Source organism: Pyrgilauda ruficollis, unplaced genomic scaffold (genome assembly GCF_017590135.1).
Source record: "Pyrgilauda ruficollis isolate IOZ18807 unplaced genomic scaffold, ASM1759013v1 scaffold12, whole genome shotgun sequence".
Taxonomy (NCBI): Eukaryota; Metazoa; Chordata; class Aves; order Passeriformes; family Passeridae; genus Pyrgilauda; species Pyrgilauda ruficollis.
In genome coordinates this window covers 245,349-267,813 of record NW_024510321.1, presented here as the reverse complement: position 1 = coordinate 267,813, position 22,465 = coordinate 245,349, and the positions used below count along the sequence as shown (strand labels likewise).

At 51.8% G+C, this 22,465-nt stretch overlaps 2 protein-coding genes across 2 annotated transcripts in view; both read right to left on the bottom strand.

The window, feature by feature from the left end:
• Window positions 1–904: 904 nt before the first annotated feature.
• Window positions 905–5,247, bottom strand: IBA57 (iron-sulfur cluster assembly factor IBA57). Its single transcript, XM_041489125.1, has 3 exons — window positions 4,890–5,247; window positions 3,665–3,996; window positions 905–2,524 (listed from the first exon to the last, which is right to left on the bottom strand). The coding sequence occupies exons 1-3, from the start codon at window positions 5,138–5,140 to the stop codon at window positions 2,133–2,135; spliced, it is 975 nt and encodes a 324-aa protein (XP_041345059.1). The 5' UTR covers window positions 5,141–5,247; the 3' UTR covers window positions 905–2,132.
• Window positions 5,248–10,236: 4,989 nt separating this feature from the next.
• Window positions 10,237–22,465, bottom strand: part of GJC2 (gap junction protein gamma 2) — a 31,013-nt gene continuing 18,784 nt past the window's right edge. Inside the window, exon 2 of the mRNA XM_041489779.1 lies at window positions 10,237–16,122. Within this exon, the coding sequence (XP_041345713.1) occupies window positions 14,855–16,102 (1,248 nt within the window). The 5' untranslated portion in view covers window positions 16,103–16,122 and the 3' untranslated portion in view covers window positions 10,237–14,854. The remainder of the gene's footprint in view (window positions 16,123–22,465) is intronic.

Genomic DNA, 22,465 nt, shown 5'->3' with positions numbered 1-22,465 from the left:
CCCTTCCAGGTCTCCCTGCAGAGTCCTTCTCCCTTCCAGTTTCCTCACTGGAAAGGTCAAACCCTGAACAGGCTTGCCAAGAGAAGTGGAGTCACCATCCCTGAAAGTGGCCAAAAAATGGGTGGATGTGGCACCTGGGGACGTGGATTAGTGGTGGAAGTGCTGTTAATGATTGGAGTTGATCATCCAAGAAGTCTTTTCCAGCCTGAATAATTCCATGGCTCTCAGAGAGGAAAAATCCCTGCAAAATCAACTCTTGCACCCTCCAGCCCCAAATTCACGTGGCTCCAATCATTAAAGGTGGAGAAGGCTGTGAGGGAAAATTAAAAAAGGGTAACATGGACTGGGGCTGCTCCCCTCCATTTCTACCTCATTTTTTTTATTTTCCAGAAGCCATCAAACACCTCTTGACCCCAGCACCACCTTCTCATGTGTCACCTTGTGTCACCTGCAGCTGCTGGCAGCAACAAAAGCCTTTCAAACGCTGTGAAGAAGACAAAAGAAATGTGTGTCCGAGGCAGAAAAGATGCAGGGCTTCCCCAAACAGAGGAGTTTATTCAGTGTTTGTTCAGGCTCTGCTCACCCCAGGACAATAAAACCATTCTGAGCAGCCTTTGCACAATGAGGGGCAGAGGAAAAGCTGCTTCGGGCCGAGATGGACAGCACAGCCTCATCTTTGTGGCCTCTGAAGGGTCCAATTTCATTTATTTTCCCAGCAGAAAGACTCTGATACCAATCCCTGACCAGACCAACAGTCTAAGGCATGGTTCTGGTCAGCAAGCAACCTGAAAGTGCATTTATTCTGTTTTATGTCTTCACACCAAGCAAAAAAAAAGCATCTTCTCTTTCAGATGAGTCCCATTTAAATCAGAGGTAATAATTAATGAGGTACTCCACAGCATCATTTCACAGCAACCATAGAGTTTTAATCAATATAAGCATTTTTTTACAGACAAATTCCTTTCACAGTAACACTGAAACAGAGGCAAAATGTGATTTTGGACGGGTTTTGTTACAAATATTCATGCAAAGGCTTTTTTCTCTTTTTGTTTTGGACAAAATAGGATCTCACCTGGGCATCTCTCTCATTGTGTCATGGATTAATTACAATACAAAAATAAAAAAGGGTTCCTATAAATCACTGCAGGCTGACAGGGTCAGGAGGCACAGAGTTGGTTTGCTTTGGAATAAGAGACGAATATGTTGCAGCAAGAAGAAAAATGGGAAAAGCAGAGGTGTGTTGGCAGCCAGAAAAAATGCAGCAAAGAAATGCCAAGGCATTGGGCTGCTCTGAAAACCCAGGGGGTGGTGGATGGAGAAAACCCCAGCTTGCAGGTGGCAGCAGGGACAGTGTGAGGGGCACAGAAAGAGCCAGAACATGGTGAAAATCTTTCCTCAGCAAGGCCAGGCTAAGCCAGCACATGTGGCACTGAAAATATCCTTTTCCTGTCCCAAAAAATGGTTTGAGTGAAGGGAGTCAGAGAAACTGGCCTGCTCCCTCCACTGGCACCAACGCAGGAGACAGGACAGGAGGTTTGAGACCTTTTTTTCCCATGAGTTAAAATCAAGGTCTGACAGGTGAAGCACAAGATGTTCATCTTTTTGAACACAATTCCAGTAGTGGGAAGAAACACCAGCCCCATCAGCAAGTTGAAGAAGCTCAATGCAAGGAGCAATGTGTAGCAAAAAATTTCAGCCTGAGAATATATCTTAATAAGAGCAGCATGACCTCCATTCAAAAAAACCTAACAGAATTATAATGGTTATTATTCAGAATGGTTATTCTGAACTGAAAAAATCAGTGCATGGAACAGGGAAACTCCTGATCCCATTGCTTGGGAGAGCACAGTCTGAGGGAGTGAGTGTCGACCATCCAGAGTCCAACCCAGCAACACAGGGCACGCCCTAAAGAGGGTCCAACCCAACAACTCATGGCACCCCTAAAAAAGTAGGGATTACCCTCAGGAAAAGCTCCCTGGATTTGTCTCCCCACGGCAGATCCACCCCAGTGATCTGCCACAGCTTTGGGTTCCCGCTGTTTATCCCAATTTGAGGAATCCTGCAAGACCCCTCCCCTGAACAGCAGCATTCCCAAATCCCCAAGCCAACCTCTCCCTAAACTGCTCCCTCACCTACTTAGCAGCACCTTTCGGCCACCACTCGGGCGTGGTGGCTCTGAGCTCCACCCTGTCCCCTGCCAGGGGGACGCAGAGCGGCTCGTGGAGGTGAGCCAGCCTCAGCAGGGCTATGCCCAGCTCTCCTCCTCCAGCACGGAACTTCCCAGCACGTTTCCCTGCCTGGGTGAGGATCTCGGCACCCTCAGGAATGCCGGCACGGGGAAGGGGCCCCGGGAAGCTGACGGGCAGCAGGCGCTTGCGGATCACGCCCATGTGGTGCGTCCTGGCCGTCAGCTCCTGCCCGATGTAGCAGCCCTTGGTGAAGCTGATGCCGTTCATGAAGGCCAGGTTGGATTCCAGGGGGAGGGCCACTCCAGGGGGGAGATCTTTCACCCCTTCGGGGATTCCTAGGGAGAGAACAAAGGCAGCAGGTTGGTGCCTTGTGTGATCTGACCTAGAGCAGAGGCTAGGCTGAGCTAGAATGGAAATAATAAAGAATAGAAAGAATAAAGCAGGGATTGATTCAAAGGATCTCCTCCATGGATCCACCTTGGGCAGCACAAGAGCCCAGCCAGGGCTGCACCCAAGATGAACCCAAATGGTCCCAAAATGCACGAGCGCTCACGGGGTCTCTCCCTGGGATCAGCTCTGCTCCATGTGCACATTGCAGTTCAGTGTCCAATTCCAGCTCAGCCCCTGCACTCCCATCCTGCTTGCTTTTCTCTCTCCAGCCCACGGGGTTTGTGCTCCTGGGCTGAGATTTGGATCATTTGTCCTTGGTGCCCAGCTGGAGCAGGAATTGTTTTGTCTCCCTGCTCTGTGCACAGAGCTCACCATGCCCTGATGTGAAGCTCAGACCCACACACTAAAGCAGCACAGAATGTGAAAATAGAAAATCTAAAACCTGAGGCATCAAGGTAAACACTGCTGCTCGTTAGATTTGTGCTCTGAGTTGTCTGGCTTGTTCTCAGTTTGATTTTCCAACCCAGAGAGATCCCAGTTTCAGCACAGGACCATCATCTTTCCCTCCTTCCCATCTTTCCCAATTAATTTAATCCTTTACCAGCATGGACACACTAAAATCAAAGGCACTGGGGCTCCCAGGACTGAGATTCCTGTCCGCTCTCCTTGGCCTCAGAGTTAACTCAGCAAATCCAGCCACAAAGTTTTTAGGAAGCCAAGTCTGGGTGTTTCCTTTTCCTTCCTCAGCATCAAGCAAATGCCTGAGCTGTGTGTCATCTCAAAATAATCAAAATTACTCCAACCACAGAAGCTTCTCTCTAAGAAAATGAATAATCCTGGCTTTCTTCTAGCATTCCTGACCAATCCCCATAATCTGAGTAAGAGAAAATTATACCCAGACATTTCCACCAGACAGAATTATAACCACCAGCTCACTTCAATACTCAAAACAGCAATTAATACATCTATTAATGAACAAATTAAATGCATTAAAACATGAGAATGAAGGGTTTATAACTTATTACTGCCTTAAATCAGCATGTGGACTCCCAAAAGCCATAGTGCAAAACAGGGCTTGGCTTTACCTTGTTTATACCTGTGCCTGTGGTAATCCTCAACGTCTCCAACTTGGCTCCCAGGAATAATCTCTGACACATTTGCTCCTTTCTTTGCAATCAGTCTCCAGCCCATGACTTCTGCCCTGGGGTCAGGGGTTAGGAGCAGAGCCTGGTCTGCACATTTTGGGAGGGAACCGGTGTCCCCAGGGAGGACAGCCCACAGGGAGAGGTCGGGGCAGGGGGCGATGGTGACTTTCCTGCGGATCTTGTAGACTTTCAGGTGTTGCTGGATGGAGTCCAGAACGCTGCTGTCGCACTCCAGCAGGATGTGAGGCTCCTCTGCTGTGCTCCCGTGGAGCCTAAAAACAAAATATCACACCCCCAAGGTCAGGGAAACAAACACCCACAGCAGCGGGAGCCAAAGCTGTGGGATTTTATTTGGATTTTTATTTGGGTCGTGGTGCAAATCCAGAATTCCACGCAGGGATTTTTGGATTTGCAGAGAAACCCAGAAATTTCTGTTCCAAGTTTCTGGATGGCACAGAGGGAGCAGCACCCACATCCCGCAGTGAAATAAATACCTGAGCTGTTCCAGCCACCTGCTGTGGCCTCCCTAGCAAACACTGCCCTCACTTCTCCCAGGGGCAGAAACACGCCTGCCCACGTGGAATTCTCTATCCTCACCCACAGTGAAGGGAGTTTCAGCTGGCTTTGTTCAGCTGTGCCTTCCACTGTCACACAATCCCAGGATGGATTTGGGTTGGGAGGGACCTTAAAGCTCATCCAGTGCCACCCCTGCCATGGCAGGGACACCTTCCACTGTCCCAGGCTGCTCCAAACCAAATCCAGCCTGGCCTTGGGCACTGCCAGGGATTCATGGGCAGCCACAGCTTCTCTGGGAACCTGTGCCAGGGCCTCAGCACCCTCACAGGGAAGAATTTCTTCCCAAAATCCCGTCCGTGCCGCTGGCAGGGCTCTGAGCTCTCTCCTCTCCAGGTGAGCACCCTCAGCGCTCCCAGCCCGGCCCCAGATGGGGATATCGCACCCATCACACTCCTCTGCCGCGGTGATCCCCAGGGGCTGCACTGAGCGATGGCACACCCACGGAGGAAGCGCGTTTTTGCACATTAATTTTGACATTTTGGCTTTTAAGCCGAAAACGTCACGAAGCAGAGAACCCCCTGCCACCCCGTCAATGGCCTCTCCCTCCTCTCCCCCCCCCCCCCCCCGCGGCCGCGCCGCTTGGTCTCACCTGTACAGGATGACGTCATACAGGCAGCGGCCCTGCACGTTCAGCGCGTGCGCGTAGAGCGCGGTGGGGGCGTCGCCCTCCACTACCAGCTGCGTGACGTCATTGGTGAGCAGCCCCTGCAGGAACACGGCGGCCTCGGCGCCCCTCACGCCCAGCAGCGCCCGCCCCAGCGGGAAACAGGCGGCGGCCGCGCCCCGCTGGCCCTGGCACCACCGGCGCAGCCCGGGCGCCGTTAATGCCCTCACCAACATGGCGGCGCCGTCACAGAATCCCCCCACAGCCGCCGCCCGCTGCCTCCGCCGCCGCCATCTTGTGTGTGTCTGCTGGGAGGGCGACACCTGCTGGCGGGGCCGGAACGCCGCGGGACCGCCCCCTTTCTGTAGCCACGCCCTCTATCCCTCTGGACCACGCCCCTCCAATGCAGTCAGATGGGCGCTGGCCACGCCCATCTCCGCATAGCCACGCCCCTTCGTCTTGGCCACGCCCCCGGTGGCGAGCGGCGCTCCCCGCGATCCCGAAGGAGGAATTTGGGAATCCCCCCGGCCTTCCCCGGGATCCCCGGCCATGGAGCGAGCAGGGAACAGCCCAGAGCGCTCCCACGTCGGGGGCTGCCCAGCCCGGCTCTCCGTGTCCCGGCTGCTCCCGTTGAATTGGAGATTCAGCCAAGCTGGAAAGGACCTGCGGGGCCACCGTGTCCAGCCGTGCCAACCGGAGCATGGCACGGCCGGTCATTCCTTAAGCACCTCCGTTCCTGGCCCTGAAATCCACGGGGTGCTGCAAACAGAGAGGGCACAGCGCCATTCTCCCCCTCCAGGGACATTTTGGCTGTCAGGGTGGAAAAGAGACTCCAAAGGTTCTGGTTTGTTTCCAGCTGCCCTCCATCCTCTTTTAACACCCTTGGAGAAACTGTCAGCGGTACCGGATTGGGGTAAATTAAACGTTTATTATAACGGAGTAAATCATAATGTTTGGCAGCGTATAATGTTTGGCAATTACAAAATTTGGCAGTTTAGCAGGAATTGCTGCTAAGCAGTGCATGGGAATAAAACCATGGAATAATGGAGTGGCTTGAAAGGTCATTAAGTCCAGCACCCTGCAAGGAGCAGGGGCATGTCCAATCCATCAGGTTGCTCAGTGTAAACTGATCCTGAACATTTCCCGGGATGGGGAAACCCTCCCTCCCTGTGTTAAACCCCCCAGTTCAGCGCTGTTTCGCTCCCCCTGGAATGCTCACTGGCGCTCTGGGCAGTGGTTCCTGCAGTGCCCGGCTAGCCCCGGCTCTCGTTCTGCTGGAATTCACCCCACAGTCCCAGGGACAGCCCTGAGTCACCGCTGCCATTCCCGATCCCCCTTTCCCAGTGGCTGCCGCTCGGTTTGAGCCCATCCTGCCCCTTCCCGCTGCCACCCGCAGCTCTCCGGGCAGGGGGAGGCAGAGAGAAGGGGCACGATGGGGAATCTGCCCCCCAGTGACCCCCCTAAAACCTCCAGGACAGGCACAGCAGCACAAACCCACCCTGAGTGAAGGGAGGCTCATTTTCCAGGAGCTGGAAACGCTCTGGGTGGATGCAGGGCTGGGCTCTCCCCTTGTGCCCCTCAGTGATAAGCTTATCACACATCCCCAGGGTGTCCGGGCAGCGCTGAGACGTGTGGGGTGTTCACCCTGGAATCCATTCCCCGCTGGAATTCCAGCTGGCCCTGCAGCTGGAGAAATAAAGATGTGACAGAGGTGACCTTGGCACATGTTCTCTGCCTGCCCCTGGCACCAGCTGTGTGTCACAAAGGGGCTGAGGACACCTGCCTGGCTCTGGGGCAGCTGGAGCAGCAGAGAGCTGGTGCCCAGGCTGGTTCTTTTCTCTCCCTGGAAATGGGAATGTGCCCAGAGCAGGAGCTGGGTTTGCTTTCTGAAGGAGAAAGAGGAAAGTCCCAAATCTGGAAGCATAGCTGGGCTGGAACTCCAGAGTCCAAGAAGCATCATGGACCCACATCTGGATCCAGCTTTGTGGGTTTTTCACCTGTTCCACATCCCTGCTTCACCCACCAAGCTGTGGGGATGGTCAGTGGCCACAGGTGTGCTGTATCAAACCCCACAGAGGTATTTGAAAGGGCAGCAAGGGGAATAAAAGTGAAAATGGAAAACAATCAGGCAACCAGTTCGAGTCTTTATTTGTTTTACCACTTCCTACTGCTTCTATTCCCTCCCCTCTGGGTTTGCTTTTCTCATGGAGTTATTCAGTTATTACGTGCAAAAATGCATGTTTGAGTCCAGAATTTATTGGCTAATCAAGTAATTTTGAAATATTTCAGTGTCAGAAACTACAACTCTGCCAATTTGGTGCATTAAATCAGCTCAGGGGATGGTTTGGGACAATCCATGGTGTCAGTGAGACCTGCAACCCCTGGAGCCCTGGGAAGGTTTCTGCCATCCCTCAGTGAGTGTGTGCCTGTCTTCACTGAAAATGGGGGGCCTGGAGCCTGGTGGGAGGGACAACACAATTCCCAGAGCTTCCATGACTTTAATTTCTACTGGAAAGTGTGAAATTCTAGTGGGAATCCACTAGAATTCCATAACTAGTGGGAAACCTCTGGTGGCAGAGGGTTGGAACAAGGTGATCTTTAAGGTCTTTTCCAACCCAAACCATCCTGGGATTCTGGTGCTGTCCCTGATGGATCACCCCCACCAGGTTTGTCATTGCTAGGGGTGTTTGTGGAAGGAGAGCTGGTGGCACAGGGTGACAGGACACAAATTCCCACCTCTCAGCCAGTGAGATGTGTCAGGGTGGCTCAGGATCCCTTCCCACAAAGGACAGAGGTTCCCCTCCTGTCCCTCAGCAGCCCCTGGGTGCTTGCTCAAGCTGCCAGCAGCCTCCTGCTCCATCAGATTTCCATTCTCTGCTCTCCCACTGCCTGAAACCCTGGGCAGCTCGAGGCTCCCACTTGTGAGGGCTCATCCTTGGCATTTAATTATCAATAACTCATCCTCACCAGGGATAACCTCTGCAGCCACCCTGCAGGGTAATAATAAACTAATTTTCTGCCATAATAAACTCATTTTCTCCAGCTTTTTCTCGGGGTTTTAAGCACAAATCCTCATTCACAAACCCACGTGAGCTGCAATTATCCCTCCCAAACCCTGTGCATTAAATATTCTGGGAGGTCAGCCACGGGCAGCTGGGACACAGGGCTGTGGCAAACCATAGCAGCACTCCTGGGACAATATCCCACAGCCTTGGAGAGGAAAACAGGCATTGTGGCAGCCCGGGCAATTCAAAATTAGTGATGATAGGAGGGAATTGCAAGTACAACAGGCAGGAACAGAGCAAAGTGGAAGCTGAGCTTGGAGGGAGTGAGTTTGTGCATCAAAAATTTGGCTGCTCTGAAAGGAGGGTGGGCACCACTCTTTTCTCCCAAGGAACAAGTGACAGAGGAAACAGCCTCAAGTTGCACTGGGAGAGCTTTAGATTGGATATTAGGGAAAATTTCTTCACTGAGAGTGTGCCCAGGCTTTGGAACAAGCTACCCAGGGAAGTGGTGGGAAATATTTAAAAACCTAAAAAAATGTGTGGATGTGGCACCTGGGGATAGGGTTTGGTGGTTGTGGTGCTGGGTTCATGGTTGGATTCAAACTTGAGGAAACAGCCTCAAGTTGCACTGGGAGAGCTTTAGATTGGATATTAGGGAAAATTTCTTCACTGAGAGTGTGCCCAGGCTTTGGAACAAGCTACCCAGGGAAGTGGTGGGAAATATTTAAAAACCTAAAAAAATGTGTGGATGTGGCACCTGGGGATAGGGTTTGGTGGTTGTGGTGCTGGGTTCATGGTTGGATTCAAACTTAGAGGACTTTTCCAGCCTTGAGGGCTCTGTGATTCCTGCTGCTGGGACTGAGGGGAAGGGACAGCTGCTGCTGCGTTTCCCTGGTGTGGCTTTGTGATGGGTGTTTCACTCCAGGTGAGAGTAAAAAGGAGTAAGTCATTGTTGTGCTGTACTAAAGTCTTTGTTTTATATTAAGTCTTTTGAAGGTGAGACTTCTAAGGGGATTTATTGTTATTTTTGGTATGGTAGCAGTAGTGAAATATTAATAATTGAGTGGGATTTTGAGTAGGTAAGAGCCAAGCTTACATTTTGTCTGGGGCAGGGTAACCTTACAGAAATACCACAGTCCCATGGTAGAATTGTTACTATGAGCAAAAAGGCCTCTGCTCTCTGCTCCAGCTTTTTAGAGCAAGGCACTTAGTCTAAGTTTCTACCAAAAGCTAAAATCTACATTCTAAATTTGTATTTCTATTTTACTTTGTAGCTCCATATATCTCAGTTTCTCCATGGTTTCAGGTCAATCCCTGTGCCTAAATTTCCCTCTGGGCCTGTGCCCCTGAGGGGTTTGCATTCCACCACCCTGGGAGGAGGGATTGGGAGCTAGGGGGATGCTGTGGCTGGAATTCTGGAGTTCTGTCTGCAGGAGGAGAAGCCATGGGTGCTGTGATCCCAGAGAGAACTGGAGAGCCACTGGCAATTTCACTCTGCATTTCCCAAGGAATGGGAGGGGTTGTGTGTGTCGTTCACATTCTCTGGAAAAAATCCCTTCACCCAGGGTGTTTCTCCTGGGAAGCTGAGAAGCCTCAGAGAAAAAGGAAAACAATTCTGATCTCATTTGCTTCTCCTGTGTTGTGCTCATGTGGAATGTGTTTGGAGATTGTTTACCCACACTGGTTTCATGTAAGTTGTTTTGACTCTTTGGCCAATCAGTGCCAAGCTGTGCTGAGACTCAGAAATAGTCACGAGTTCTCATTATTATCATTTTAACATTCAGTAAGTATCCTTTCTGTATTCTTCAGTATAGTATTAATATAATATAGTATTATAAAATATTAAATTAGCCTTCTGAGAACATGGAGTCAGATTCATCTCTTCCCTCATCCTGGGACCCTCACAAACACCACCCAGAATTTTTTCCCTGAGGACATTTGGGAGGGGCTGTGTGTGACCAGTGCCTGTGGTTTAACGGGAGCAGCAACACCGAGGTGCTTGGGAAGACTCACAAAGTGCTCTCCCATCATCTGCTCAGCCTGAATCATCGGTTTCTCCCAGATTCTCCCAAGTTTTCTTGCCTTTGAAAGCCCAGGCTTCCCTCAGCAGTGCCTGAGGGATCTGCAGTGATTCATCAGGGAGACAACGAGTCCCAAACAACGCCAAGGTCAAACGCTTCTTAAGGCAAAACTATTCTGGGATGATTTGTAGCCATAGCAGGGAAAACAGAGCTCTACATGGCTAAAGCAGGCAAATTATGGATGGAGAAGGATTTCTTCTCATCACTCAGAGCCCTGCTCAAGCAAGCACCACACGCTTCACGTACTGTAACAAAATGTAAGTTTTATTCCATGTTATTAGTAATGGATGTGGAATAGCCACAGTTGAGTTGGACTGATGTCCCTTTTGACCAGTGTTTCATATTCTAACTACAGCCCAGATGTAACATTTACACTGAAAAATACTTACAGATTCGACCTCATACTCCAAAAATTTCTAGTACAAATACAGTTAGTACATTAAAAAAAAATAACAACAAAAAAAAAAAAAGAAAAAAGAAAAAAACCCACCAATCCCAGACACTTTGTAACAGCACAAACTGGTTATGGCCTTGAGTTTAGTTCAAGTATTTCCCAGTGGAATGCTATGCAAGCAAGAAGGTAATCTGGCTTTTGTGGGACATTCCTGGCCCTGAATGGTAAGGAGAGAAATATAAGTGTGGGCACTTTATCTGAGCAAGTTTAGCAAGAGAGTCAACATTTGTGATTAGTTCAGCCACGAAGCTAAACCTGCCTTGCGTGTGGACAAAACTGCTACCTGGAGAAAAGGCAAAAATAAAAGCAAAGCATTAATTATACCATTGGCATTTCTTCTGTGGCTGATGCTCCACCCTCTAAACAAATTTCCTCGAGCTGCTGGTTGAGTTAGGAACTGTTGTGGTGGGGATTTTGCTTGTGGCTGTGAATATTTTGCTGCTCTATCCTTTTCCTGCCCCCACTGACAGGATGAAAGAAGGGATTGCTGCTCCTGCCCGGAAAGGAGTCATTTCTGCAGAGTCATCATTGCATTTGGTCACCTCTGTGGCAGTGACTCAGTGGAGAAACCCAACATCCTAAAGGGTTTCTAGGTCACAGAGTGGAGGAGGAAGGGGGAAAACAAGCAAACCAGTATATATAGAAATAATAGTAATAATAATAGTAATAATCTTTCTCTTCCTAGGGCTGCCTGATCCATGCTGGCTCCTGTGTGTGGCCCAGATGGGATCTGGGAGAGCTGGAATCCCTCCTCCCCAGGCTCAGAGAATCAGCAATGTCCTCCAGGCTGGCTGGGACCTCACAGGCAACTCTGCATCCCACCCAGGCACCCAGCTGGGAACACACCCTGTGCTTGAGTCCCTGGCAAAACTCTTGGAAAACATGGGAAAGCAGGATCAGCTCCCTTTGGGAAGGGATGTTATGCAGGGAAATACTCCAGGCCTGAGGGATGAGCAGGGCTGGGAGTGGTCAGCCCGTGTCCCTGCCCAGCGAGGGGTTATTGATCCCCCAAGAGTCTGCCCTGGCTCTGGTACCCATCAATACTGCAGTTATTGACTCTCCCTGCAGAAAACAGCCTGTGCATGTGAGATGTGAGGGTGACACCAGCTGGGGAGAGGCTCCAAACCCTCTCTGCAGGACCCAGGGGTCACTCAGAGCCCCCCTGGCTCACTGTGTGACAATAAAAAGGGGGTTTGAAGGAGGGCAGGAAGAATCTGACTGTACAACCACACATCTGGAAAGGGAGCAGTGGGATTTTGGGGAGGAGCAGAGTGCAGGAAGAGGAGAAGGGAGGGAAGGTGGCACGAGGAGCAGCACTGCCACACTGCTGGCAAGATGTGAGGTGGCTGCTGTTGGTCCAAAGATACCAGAGAAAACCACGCTAGAAAATCAGCCCTTGCAGAAAGGATGGTGAGACTGGAGGTGTTCAGCTTAAAGCACATTGGAGGGTGAAAACAGTCTCCAAACAGCCAAAATATGCAGAGGTTAAAGGCATGAGACTTCTCCATGTCTCCAAGGGGCTGCAGAGAGGGGGTTCATGTCACCCTTCAGGAGTCATTTGATGGTGGCAAGCTGGCAAGAAGATCCATGGTCTTTTCCCACCCTGCTGCTCTGAAGCTGGAATCTCCCCTCCTGTTGGGGTATTGCAGGTGCAGCCCTGCTGTGCTGACTGGGTTTAATGGGTTCATCAGATCTCTGTGAGCAGTTTTGGGGGGTTTTAACTTAAAATCTGCCCCTGGCTTTCCCCACGGTGAGGCGTTGGCCAAGATCTTTTCCTGGAGCGAGAGCGAGGGAGTCACATTCCTATCCCTGGTGTGGTGACTCAGGGGGGGATCTGCAGGTCAGCAGGAGCTGAGGGGCAGATCTGAGTCACCAGCAAGTGCTCAGGCCATGAATGGTGCTGAGGCAGAGAGGGGCAGGAGAAACCCAAAATCCCAAGTCCTGCACGGGGCGGTGCCTTCCAGCATCGTGTGGGAAGCACAAGTTTATCTGGGGCTGTGGGACTGTTGCTCATGGAAAAGGAATCAGAAGAACCCAGCCATGGTTATCCTCAGCGTTTCCATCCCTCCCTTGGGATCACAGCTTTAAATACACACAGCTTCCCATGGGACACAGGGCTGGGAATGAAGGAGAAGCCCCACTGATGTAGGGGACAAGCTGGTGCCCTGCACAGCTGCAGCGACCAGAGAACAAATTTCCAGCCAGGATCACCTCTCTCCTCCCCAGCAGCCTGGGCTGTGGCCCTGCAGGCATTTTTTCCAGGTTTCAGCAGCCCTGTGAGCACCCAGCCTCTCCTGCAGTGCCCAGCACATCCCCAGCCAGCAGAGAGCACATTCCCACACACAGGACAAGGACAAACAGAGCAGCTGGATATGTTTATCTCCACACCACCGTGGTGTGACCCTTTTGAGCCTTTCCTGCAGAATTCCCAGCAGAAGGGGATGGATGGATGGCACTACTGGCTGCTGCTGTGCTGATCCTCCTCCTGGATCCAGTTACCCCTTTGTGAGGACAAGATCTCAAGCTGCAAGAGCAAACAGCATTCCAGGCATTTTACCAATGCCTTCAGCAGGACCAGGAGCAGGCCTGGAAGGTTCCTCAGACAGATACACAAAGCCACAAAGCTGAATATTTGCTGCTGGATACCTTGTAGGATGTTTCTCTGCTTTCTTTTTAATTCCACTTTTTTTTTTTTTTTTTGTGCATCACACAGCTCAGCTGAAGTTCCCAGGAAATGAAGGGCACATCCAAATTCCCTGCCTGTTCCCAAGAATGCCCAAAGGGCTGGACACTTGAGGAACAGGCATCCTCAGGGCCGTTAGGGACTGACCTCAAGGACATGGGAGTGATGTCCAGAGAAAAGTCAGGAATATCCCATGGATAAGAAATCCTGGCATAGCCCGAGGGAACAGCTTGGCACGGGGACAGTGCAGTGCTCAGGGAGAATTTACTTCTTTTGCAATAGGTTTGATCTTGAAGGCTCTGCCTGTCTGGGTTCTCTGTGGGGGAGATGAAACCCCCCCTCTGACAAAGAACAGCAGGAGCCTTGGAGCTCAGCAGCTTGATTTTAACACGCACCCAAAATACTGTAAGTGCATGAAAACCACCCTAAAGTCAAGCCCAGCTGAAAAAAATCCACATAAACTCAGGAAACACTTCCTTCTATCATCCTGGCCCTGTCCCCACTGAAGCCAGACCTTCTGCAGAGCCCCCCCAGCAAGTGTGGGAACCCTCCCAATTCCCCAGGTGGAGCTGGAGGCTAAAAGCCCCAGGATGAGATCAGCCCCAGCCCTGGAGCAGCTGGGTTTTCTCAGGGGAGGTGGAAGGCTGTAGGAGGAGCAGAGGGTTGATATTACATTTACACCTAACTCTCTATGTCTATGCTCACACACACGTGTTCATAGTGTCTGTATCTACACATGGACACACATACACCCCAGAGACACACTATGCATAGATCTTCCTCCTGCCACTATTTGTAAGGGCTTGATTAATCAGAAAAACAAATTTGCCAACAGCGCTTTTCCTCAATTAATCAGAAAAACAAATTTGCCGACGCTGATCATCTAAAATTCAGCAAGTAAAGGAGCCTAAACCCTTTACACTTCTGTTTTCCTGGTTGCATAAAGGCACTTTCTGATGATGTGAAGCAGCAGTTTGTAAAAACCCTGTTAACTGCAACAATTCCCATCACATCTGTAGCAAGGCTACACAGGCACCAGTAGGATGCAATGTCACTGCTCGCTGCTGCTCCGGAGGGTTTGGAGCAGAGGAAGAGAAGATGAAACCTTCAGCCCTGTGATGGTTTTAGGTCTCCCTGTGTGAGGCAGTCACCCCAGACCTGACTTGGGTGCCAGCTCTGGCTCACAGCATCCAATGAGGCATTCCCTGGCATCTGCCAGCCCAGGCAGGCCATCAGCTGTGAGCCTGCCACGAAGGTCCCTGCAACATGTCAGTGGTTTTCTTACCAAAGGATCAGGAATTAATTTGATTAAGGGTGTTTAGTAATTAAACACTGCCTGGCCTGCGGCACTCGAGCCTTGCCGTGCGGGAGGGTGGCTGATCCCTGCCAGCCTGACTTCCCTCCTGAGCCACCAGCAGCTCCTCTTCCCACCACAGCACATTGTCCAGTCTCTGCTGGGGGCTCTGGTGCTGAGCCAGGGGCTGGGAGGTGGGGTGGGTTTGCTGTTACTCACTGGAGGTTCCCAGCTGGAGAACACGTTGGAAACAGGGAAGAAATGTCTTTTGTTAACTGGAAGACAGCACTGAATTGGTCCGAAACTCCTTTTACTCTCTTGACTTCCACACAAAAACCGCGCCCTGCCAAACAAACGCGAGATAACACCGAAAACCAGAAACGAACCAAAATAAAAACCCCGCTCACGCCGCCCTCTCTCCTTCCTGACCGAGTTATATCCACACGGACGTCTTCCCATCTTTACTGCTGGAGCTGCCTTTCTCCAGCGAGGCCTTGGGTTTAGCACCTTGTTTCTCCTGGGCGGTGTTGGCCCTGTTCTGCTCCACCACGGTGCCCCCCGAGGCGGGGCTGCTGGTCCGAGAGGGCTGCGTGTTGGCCTGGGTGCTGCTGTAGCTCTGGAAGGCGATGTCCAGCTGCTCCTGGGCCACCCGCAGGTGCTTGTGCAGCGTGGACAGATCCGCTGGCAGGTTCTCGTCGGGGCTGGTGCACTGCTGCTCCTGAGCCACGTTGGCCAAGTTCTGCTCGTGGGCCATCAGGCTGTTGGGGATCTTGGTGGACTTCTCGGATTTGACGACCAGGTTGTACTCGGGAGGGCAGGAGATGTTCTTGGGGTAGGCGTAGTTGTAGGGGGGCTGCCGGAAGCTGTTGATTTTCCGGTTGCGGATGGCGTCGCGGATGGTCCCGAACCCCAGGTGGAACATCTCGCACATGTTCAGCAGCAGGCACAGGCAGCTCACCACGTACATCACCAGCAGGAAGATGGTTTTCTCCGTGGGCCGGGACACAAAGCAGTCCACGGTGTGGGGACAAGGGACCCTGTTGCAGACGTAATAAGCTTCCACCTCGAAACCGTAGAGCAAATACTGCCCTATCAAAAAGCAAACCTCGAAGGAAGCCCGAGTGAGGAGCTGGAAGACGTAGATTTTCATCAGTCCCTCCTGCTGGATGCGCCTCCTCCCGTCGTGCTTCTGCTGCTCCTTGCACTTGGGCTTGGCCTTGGCCTTCTCGTGCTCGGCCGCGTCGTCGGAGATCATGGGCTCCTCCTCGTCGGCCTCCATGGCGTCCTCCATGTTGCGCACGGCCTGCCAGTTGAGGGCAAACTGCTTCTTCTTCTTGAACCCCTTGAACTTCTTCTCCTCCTCGGCCGAGCGGGCGATCCTGTGGATGGCGTAGCCCAGGTACATGACGGAGGGCGTGGAGATCACGATGATCTGGAAGACCCAGAACCTGACGTGCGACAGCGGCGCGAAGGCGTCGTAGCAGACGTTGTCGCAGCCCGGCTGCTTGGTGTTGCAGGTGAACTTGCTCTGCTCATCGGAGTAGATGGACTCGCCCCCCACCGCCGTCAGCACGATGCGGAAGACGATGAGCACGGTGAGCCAGACCTTCCCCACGAAGGTGGAGTGATTGTGAATCTCTTCTAGCAGGCGGGTGAGGAAGCTCCAGCTCATGTTGGTCATAAGGGCTGCTCAGTTATGACCTGCAGGGAGAGGGGGAGATAAAAAACAGGGATGTGAGGTCACATCTTGTGCCAGCTGGACAACCAGAGCAGTGACTGACCCTCGTGCTGGGCACTGGTGAGGCCACACCTTGAATCCTGGGGTCAGTTTTGGGCTCCTCGTGACAAAGAAAGACACTGAGGGGCTGGAGTGTGTCCAGAGATGGGAATGGAGCTGGGAAGGGTCTGGAGCACCAGGAGCGGCTGAGGGAGCTGGGAAGGGGCTCAGCCTGGAGAAAAGGAGGCTCAGGGGGGACCTTGTGGCTCTGCACAGCTCCTGCCACGAGGGGACAGCCGGGGGGGGGTCGGGCTGTGCTCCAGGGAACAGGGACAGGAGGAGAGGGAACGGCCTCAATTAGCACCAGGGGAGGTTTAGATTGGATATTAGGGAAAATTTCTCCCCCTAAAGTGTGGTCGGGGCTAGAGCAGTAGAGGATGCTCCCACAACACAGAGACTTGCCCTGCTGAAACATGTTTCATTAGTAAACCCAGAAAAATGCAAAGAATCAGTAAAAGAATGGGAATATTTATGTTTACAGGCCGATGGCCCTTTTAAGTTCCTCTTGAAACAAAGCAAAACAAAACAAAACTTTAATCAAATACAGACTGTTTCAAAAATAAACCTTGTGAAGCTTTCAAGAGAAAACCATGGATTTGTTAGGAGACCTGGACAGCTGGAGAGGAAGAGCCTGTGACAAGCATTTTGTGTTTAGCTTAACTTGCAGCAGGGCCTCAGCCCGAGTTCCTTGGGTGACCTCAGGCAGCACTAAAGACAGGAGGCAATTCCACTGCTTGGCTGGCACAGATACTGAGAGATGAGAGCAGTAGGGAAAGCACCTGCACCCAAAAAAGGAAAAAAAAAAAAGGAGAGGAGAGGGAGAGGGAGAAGAGAGAAGAGAAGAGAAGAGAAGAGAAGAGAAGAGAAGAGAAGAGAAGAGAAGAGAAGAGAAGAGCTCTCTTCTTTGCAAGAAGAATGGGCATCAACCATAACTCTCCATGCTGGGTGAGCATGGCTGAGTGGGGAAAACGACCATAAAATCTCTAAATCCTATAATTTTAGGGGGTTGGAAGAGACCTTAAAGATCATCTTGCTCCATGGGCAGGGACACCTTCCACTAGAGAAGTTGCTCAAGCCCCATCCAGTGTGGCTTGGTGATGCCATGAGACACCAGCCTGGCTTTGCACCACTGGAGACACAAAATTCTGCTGTAGGGTTTCCGTGGTGGGAGCACGGCCCCAGCCAGCAGCAGGAAGGGAAACGTGCCCCACTCTGCTCTCCACATCCAGCCCTTCTGGAATGCAGTTTTGCTCCCACTGCTTCCCAGGACAGGAGCCAAGCAGGGCTGCTTTGCTCGGCGCTCGCCGTGGCGCTGCCCCCGCCCAGGGCTCTCGAGAGCAGGCAGATGGAATTTTCTAACCCTGCTATTTCCAGATCAAACAAATCCCCTGCGAACACAAACCCCCAAGTCTTCACACGCCGGGCCCAGCCTGTGGGAGAGCTCTGCAGATGGTGCTATTCTTGTCCTGGGGCTGGGGAAACTGAGGCACAGCTGGGTCATCAACCAGAAGGAGACGTGGGGAAATTCTCCTCTCTGCCATCAACCCTCAAAGCTGCTGGGACCAGAATCCCCATCTCCTGCCACAAAAGTGATGCCTTGGTCAGTACAGCCGTGCAGGTGGGATAATTCAATCACTGCAGGACATGGAAAGTGACGCCCACTGAGATATTCTTTATTTATTGAGGAAATTTGCTTTATTCAGGGCTGAGATGGGGAGGTTCCCTCTTTGAGCGCCTTTTTTTGCTTCCTTACGGCGGGTACACCCTAAGGGGTATTTAACCCTTCCTCTGTCCTGTTGACATTCAGATAAGGGCGAATTGGGGTGTTAAATGATTTGCAGGATTAATCCAGGCACTCAGCCAAGCTCCAGCTGACGGGGGGCTGGGAAGGGAAGACCCTGCTGGGTGTGGGGCACGGTGCATCTGTCTGTGGAGCATCCGGCTCTGGATGAGGCAGGGCTGCATGCAGCCCCACCTTGCAAAAAAACCCCCAAAACCAAAAACAAACATCTGGGTGGATGTGCAGCAGGCAGAGAGATTAGATGAGGTGCAAATTCATGTAGCTGAATTATCTCCCCAGGAAAGGACTTCCCATGTCTGTGGCTTTGAAACCCATTCATTCAATCCTCCATCACCACCTGCAGAGGTGACACCCAGCGTGTGAAACACACACAGGGGACAAGCTACACTTCAAAACAGCTGCAAAGGAGGGACTGGGCTGCTCAAAGCAGCACCAACTCATGAAGTAGTCAGAACTGTGTGTAGTCAGTACAGGAATGAGCTGTTCTCACCACAGTGACTTCCCAAAACCCGCTGACCCCTCCACACAACTGCCAAGCACGGCTGTAGGAGCTGGGAAAACTTTAAAAACTGATTCTAAAATACGTCAAGGAATGAAAAAAATATAAACCAGTGCTAGCTGGATGTCAGTCCTCTCTGCACGCTTCTCGCTCTGCTGCCTGAACTGCAGTGCAGGTTCATGTAGCTGAATTATCTCCCCAAGAAAGGACTCCCCATGTCTGTGGCTTTGAAACCCATTCATTCAATCCTCCATCACCACCTGCAGAGGTGACACCCAGCGTGTGAAACACACACAGGGGACAAGCTACACTTCAAAACAGCTGCAAAGGAGGGACTGGGCTGCTCAAAGCAGCACCAACTCATGAAGTAGTCAGAACTGTGTGTAGTCAGTACAGGAATGAGCTGTTCTCACCACAGTGACTTCCCAAAACCCGCTGACCCCTCCACACAACTGCCAAGCACGGCTGTAGGAGCTGGGAAAACTTTAAAAACTGACTCTAAAACACGCCAAAGAACAAAAAAATAATAAAAAAAAAAGGAATCAGAGCTAGCTGGATGTCAGTCCATTCTTCTTGCTCTGCTGCCTGAACTGCAGTGCAGGTTCATGTAGCTGAATTATCTCCCCAAGAAAGGACTCCCCATGTCTGTGGCTTTGAAACCCATTCATTCAATCCTCCATCACCACCTGCAGAGGTGACACCCAGCGTGTGAAACACACACAGGGGACAAGCTACACTTCAAAACAGCTGCAAAGGAGGGACTGGGCTGCTCAAAGCACCACCAGCTCCTGAAGTAGAACTGTGCAGGAATGAGCTGTTCTCACCACAGTGACTTCCCAAAACCCGCTGACCCCTCCACACAACTGCCAAGCACGGCTGTAGGAGCTGGGAAAACTTTAAAAACTGACTCCAAAACACGCCAAGGAATGAAAAAAATAATTTAAAAAAAAGGAATCAGAGCTAGCTGGATGTCAGTCCATTCTTCCATTCTGCACGCTTCTCGCTCCGCTGCCTGAACTCCAAGGAAGGGAAAAAAAAAAATCTACTTACAGAGACATGATGCTTCTCGCCGTGGCTTTCCCCCCTGCACCGACATTCCCGAGCCTCCAATCCCTGTGCCGTGGATGAAGAGCTCTATCCTGCCCTGGACAAAGCCCCACAGCTCGCTCCAGCCCCGCTCCCTATTTAAGGCGCTCAGACCCCGCCTTTGCCGGCAGCCCGACCCCCAGCGCCTCGCCAAGCCTCGGGAGAAGCTGGGAAGGTGCTCCACACACACTCCAAAGGAGAGAGAAGGGCACCGGTTTTAAATCCGAACAAGCCGGCGGGTCTGGTTTTGGGAGCGCCGCCCGGAATTTTGGTGCGCTCGTGTCGGGAGTGAATGAGCAGCATCAGCTTGTGGCACCGGTGGGAGGTTTGGGGAGGCTGAGAGCATGACTAATAGGGAACATGTGGGAAACGCATTCTGGCAGAAGCTCCTGGGCTGTTGGGGGTGAAAAAATAATTTTTAAAAATTAAAGGAGAAAAGAAAAAAGGAAGGGAAGCTCGCTAGTGGGAAAAAACTGCCCTGAGGCTCCTGCTTTGCTGCGCTGCCAGGAAAAGCTGTCCCTGAAGGAGGTGGTTCCCCTCTCTCCAAGCTGGTGGAAGGAGCAGAGAGCAGGTGAAGGGTGGGAAAGGGGTTTTGAGCACCTACAGAGAGTTTTCTGCCTTCTTCTTCCTGCAGCTGCAGGAAGGGATAGCTGGGATGGGGATGCACGGGAAGCCTGAGGCAAGAAGAAGAAAACTTCTTTCAAGAAGAAAACCTCCACCCTGATGGTCCAAGGAGCTCCATCCATGAGGAACTTTGGCATTGCTGTTCCAGCAGCACCAGGGCTCGGGGTGTCAGTGCTGTTAGCAGAATAAATAACATTTCTGCTGTGCTCAGAGTGGAAATGGAGAGTCAGGGCAGAAAGTGCAGCCAAGGATGAGATCTGTGAGGGCAGAAAACGTGGGAAGATCTGCACTGGGATTAAAGGGGGTGTTGGAAACCGTATGGTTTATCAGGAACTTTTATCCCTGGTGCTGACAAAGCAGGGTATTCAGAGCTCTGGCTTCCCAAAAAGCCTGAATGGACCTGGAAGGACAATTCCTGCTCACTAGAACTTGTTGCCTGGGTGCTCTTGCAAGGAGCAGCACCTGCATTTTATTGCAGTTCCATTCCTCGAGGTTTCCTGTTATAAACTAATTACTCCCTTATCTTTACTGATAAGTTTCTTCCCTGTTTGGAATTAGTCACCCAAGACAGGCAGGAAAAGCCCTATCAGCTGAGTGAGGTGTTGGGATGAACACACCTTGGTGGGAATATGCCACGCCAGGAAAACCAGGGTCTGGGAGGCATTTTTGGGGAGTAAACCTCTAAAAAAGTTAAATTACCACAACCCTGGCTTCATGTTTCAACTTCAGCATGTGGCACACTGACAGCTTGCTCTCCCAAAGGACACAGGGAGGTTCCAGAGGAGAGCACCAGGGCTGCAGATCTCTAAATCCCCCAGGGCTGGAGATCCCCAAATCCCCCCAGGGCTGCAGATCTCCAAATCCCCCAGGGCTGCAGATCTCCAAACATCCCCAGAGCTGCAGATTCCCAAATCCCCCCAGGGCTGGAGATCTCCAAATCCTCCCAGCGCTGGAGATCTCCAAACCTCCCCCAGCGGTGGAGATCTCCAAATTCTCCCCCCAGGGCTGGAGATCTCAAAACACCCCCAGGGCTGGAGATCTCCAAATTCTCCCCCTAGGGCTAGAGATTTCCAAACCCTCCAAGGGCTGGACATCTCCAAAAACGCCTCCAGGGCTGCAGATTTCCAAACCCTCCAAGGGCTGGACATCTCCAAAAACCCCTCCAGGGCTGGAGATCCCCAAATCCTCCCAGGTCTGGAGATCTCCAAACCCCCCCAGGGCTGGAGATCTCCCACTGAGAGACTGAGGACATGCAGCAGGCTGAGGCCACGTTACCCCTGTTATTCCTGGGTAGGGATTGGGCTCCAGCATGCTGGGGCAGTGACCTCCATCCCCTCAAGGTCCTTCAGCTCTGGAGACAGCAGTGAATCACCTCGTGGTCACTCCACGGGGGCATCCCCAGTAGCAGGGTCCCTCCAGCACATGCCACACCTGCTCCTTCTGGAGGCCACAGGCTGTGACATCCAGCAGAGCTCAGGGATGGCCTCCAAGAGCTCGTTCCCACCCAAGAGCCGGGCTGAAAGCCCCACCTGCTGCTGCTGGTGCAGGACAGAGCTGCAGGGAAGTGTTGTTGGTTATTTAAAAATAACCGGCTGAGAACAACTCCCAGGCTCAGCTCGGAGATAAAAGGCAGCCCAGCGTGGTCCCAGCCCCTTGGGTCAGGCGGATTTTCCAGGCTCTTTGCTTTCTAACCACGAGGGTTATTTATACACACACAGCTCTCGTGGCTGGGTGAAGATTTCTGGGGCATCTGTGCTTCAGGCAGGCCAGGCAACATCTGCTCCTGCTCCAGCCATCACACTGGCAGGGACTGAGGGCTTCCCCTCACCAAACACCACCCAGGCAAGGAGGCAGAGCCATAAATGAGTGTTCAGGGGAAAAGCCACCCCTGCGGCATCCCGTGTCCTCAATGCCTGGCCAGGAGAGATGGGAATAAAAGAGAGGAGACAGAGGGGAAAGGGTGTGATGGAGCTTTGGGTAATTCTGGCTGCTGCTGGGAGTCACCTCTCCAAGCCACCTCTCCCCCAGGCACCATTTGTGTTTCAGAGCAGTGATGTGTACGTGTTTATTTAAATGTTCTGTTGAAATACATAAGTGCTGTCACCAATGATAATGAGGCCTGGTGTAACATCTCCTGCTACATCAGGGATGAGGAGAGACCATAATTACCCACTCTGGGCACAAACCTACAAAGCTCTGTGCTGACAGGTCATTTTCTTCTCTGATTTTCCTCTTTTGGATGTTCATTTGTTCAGTT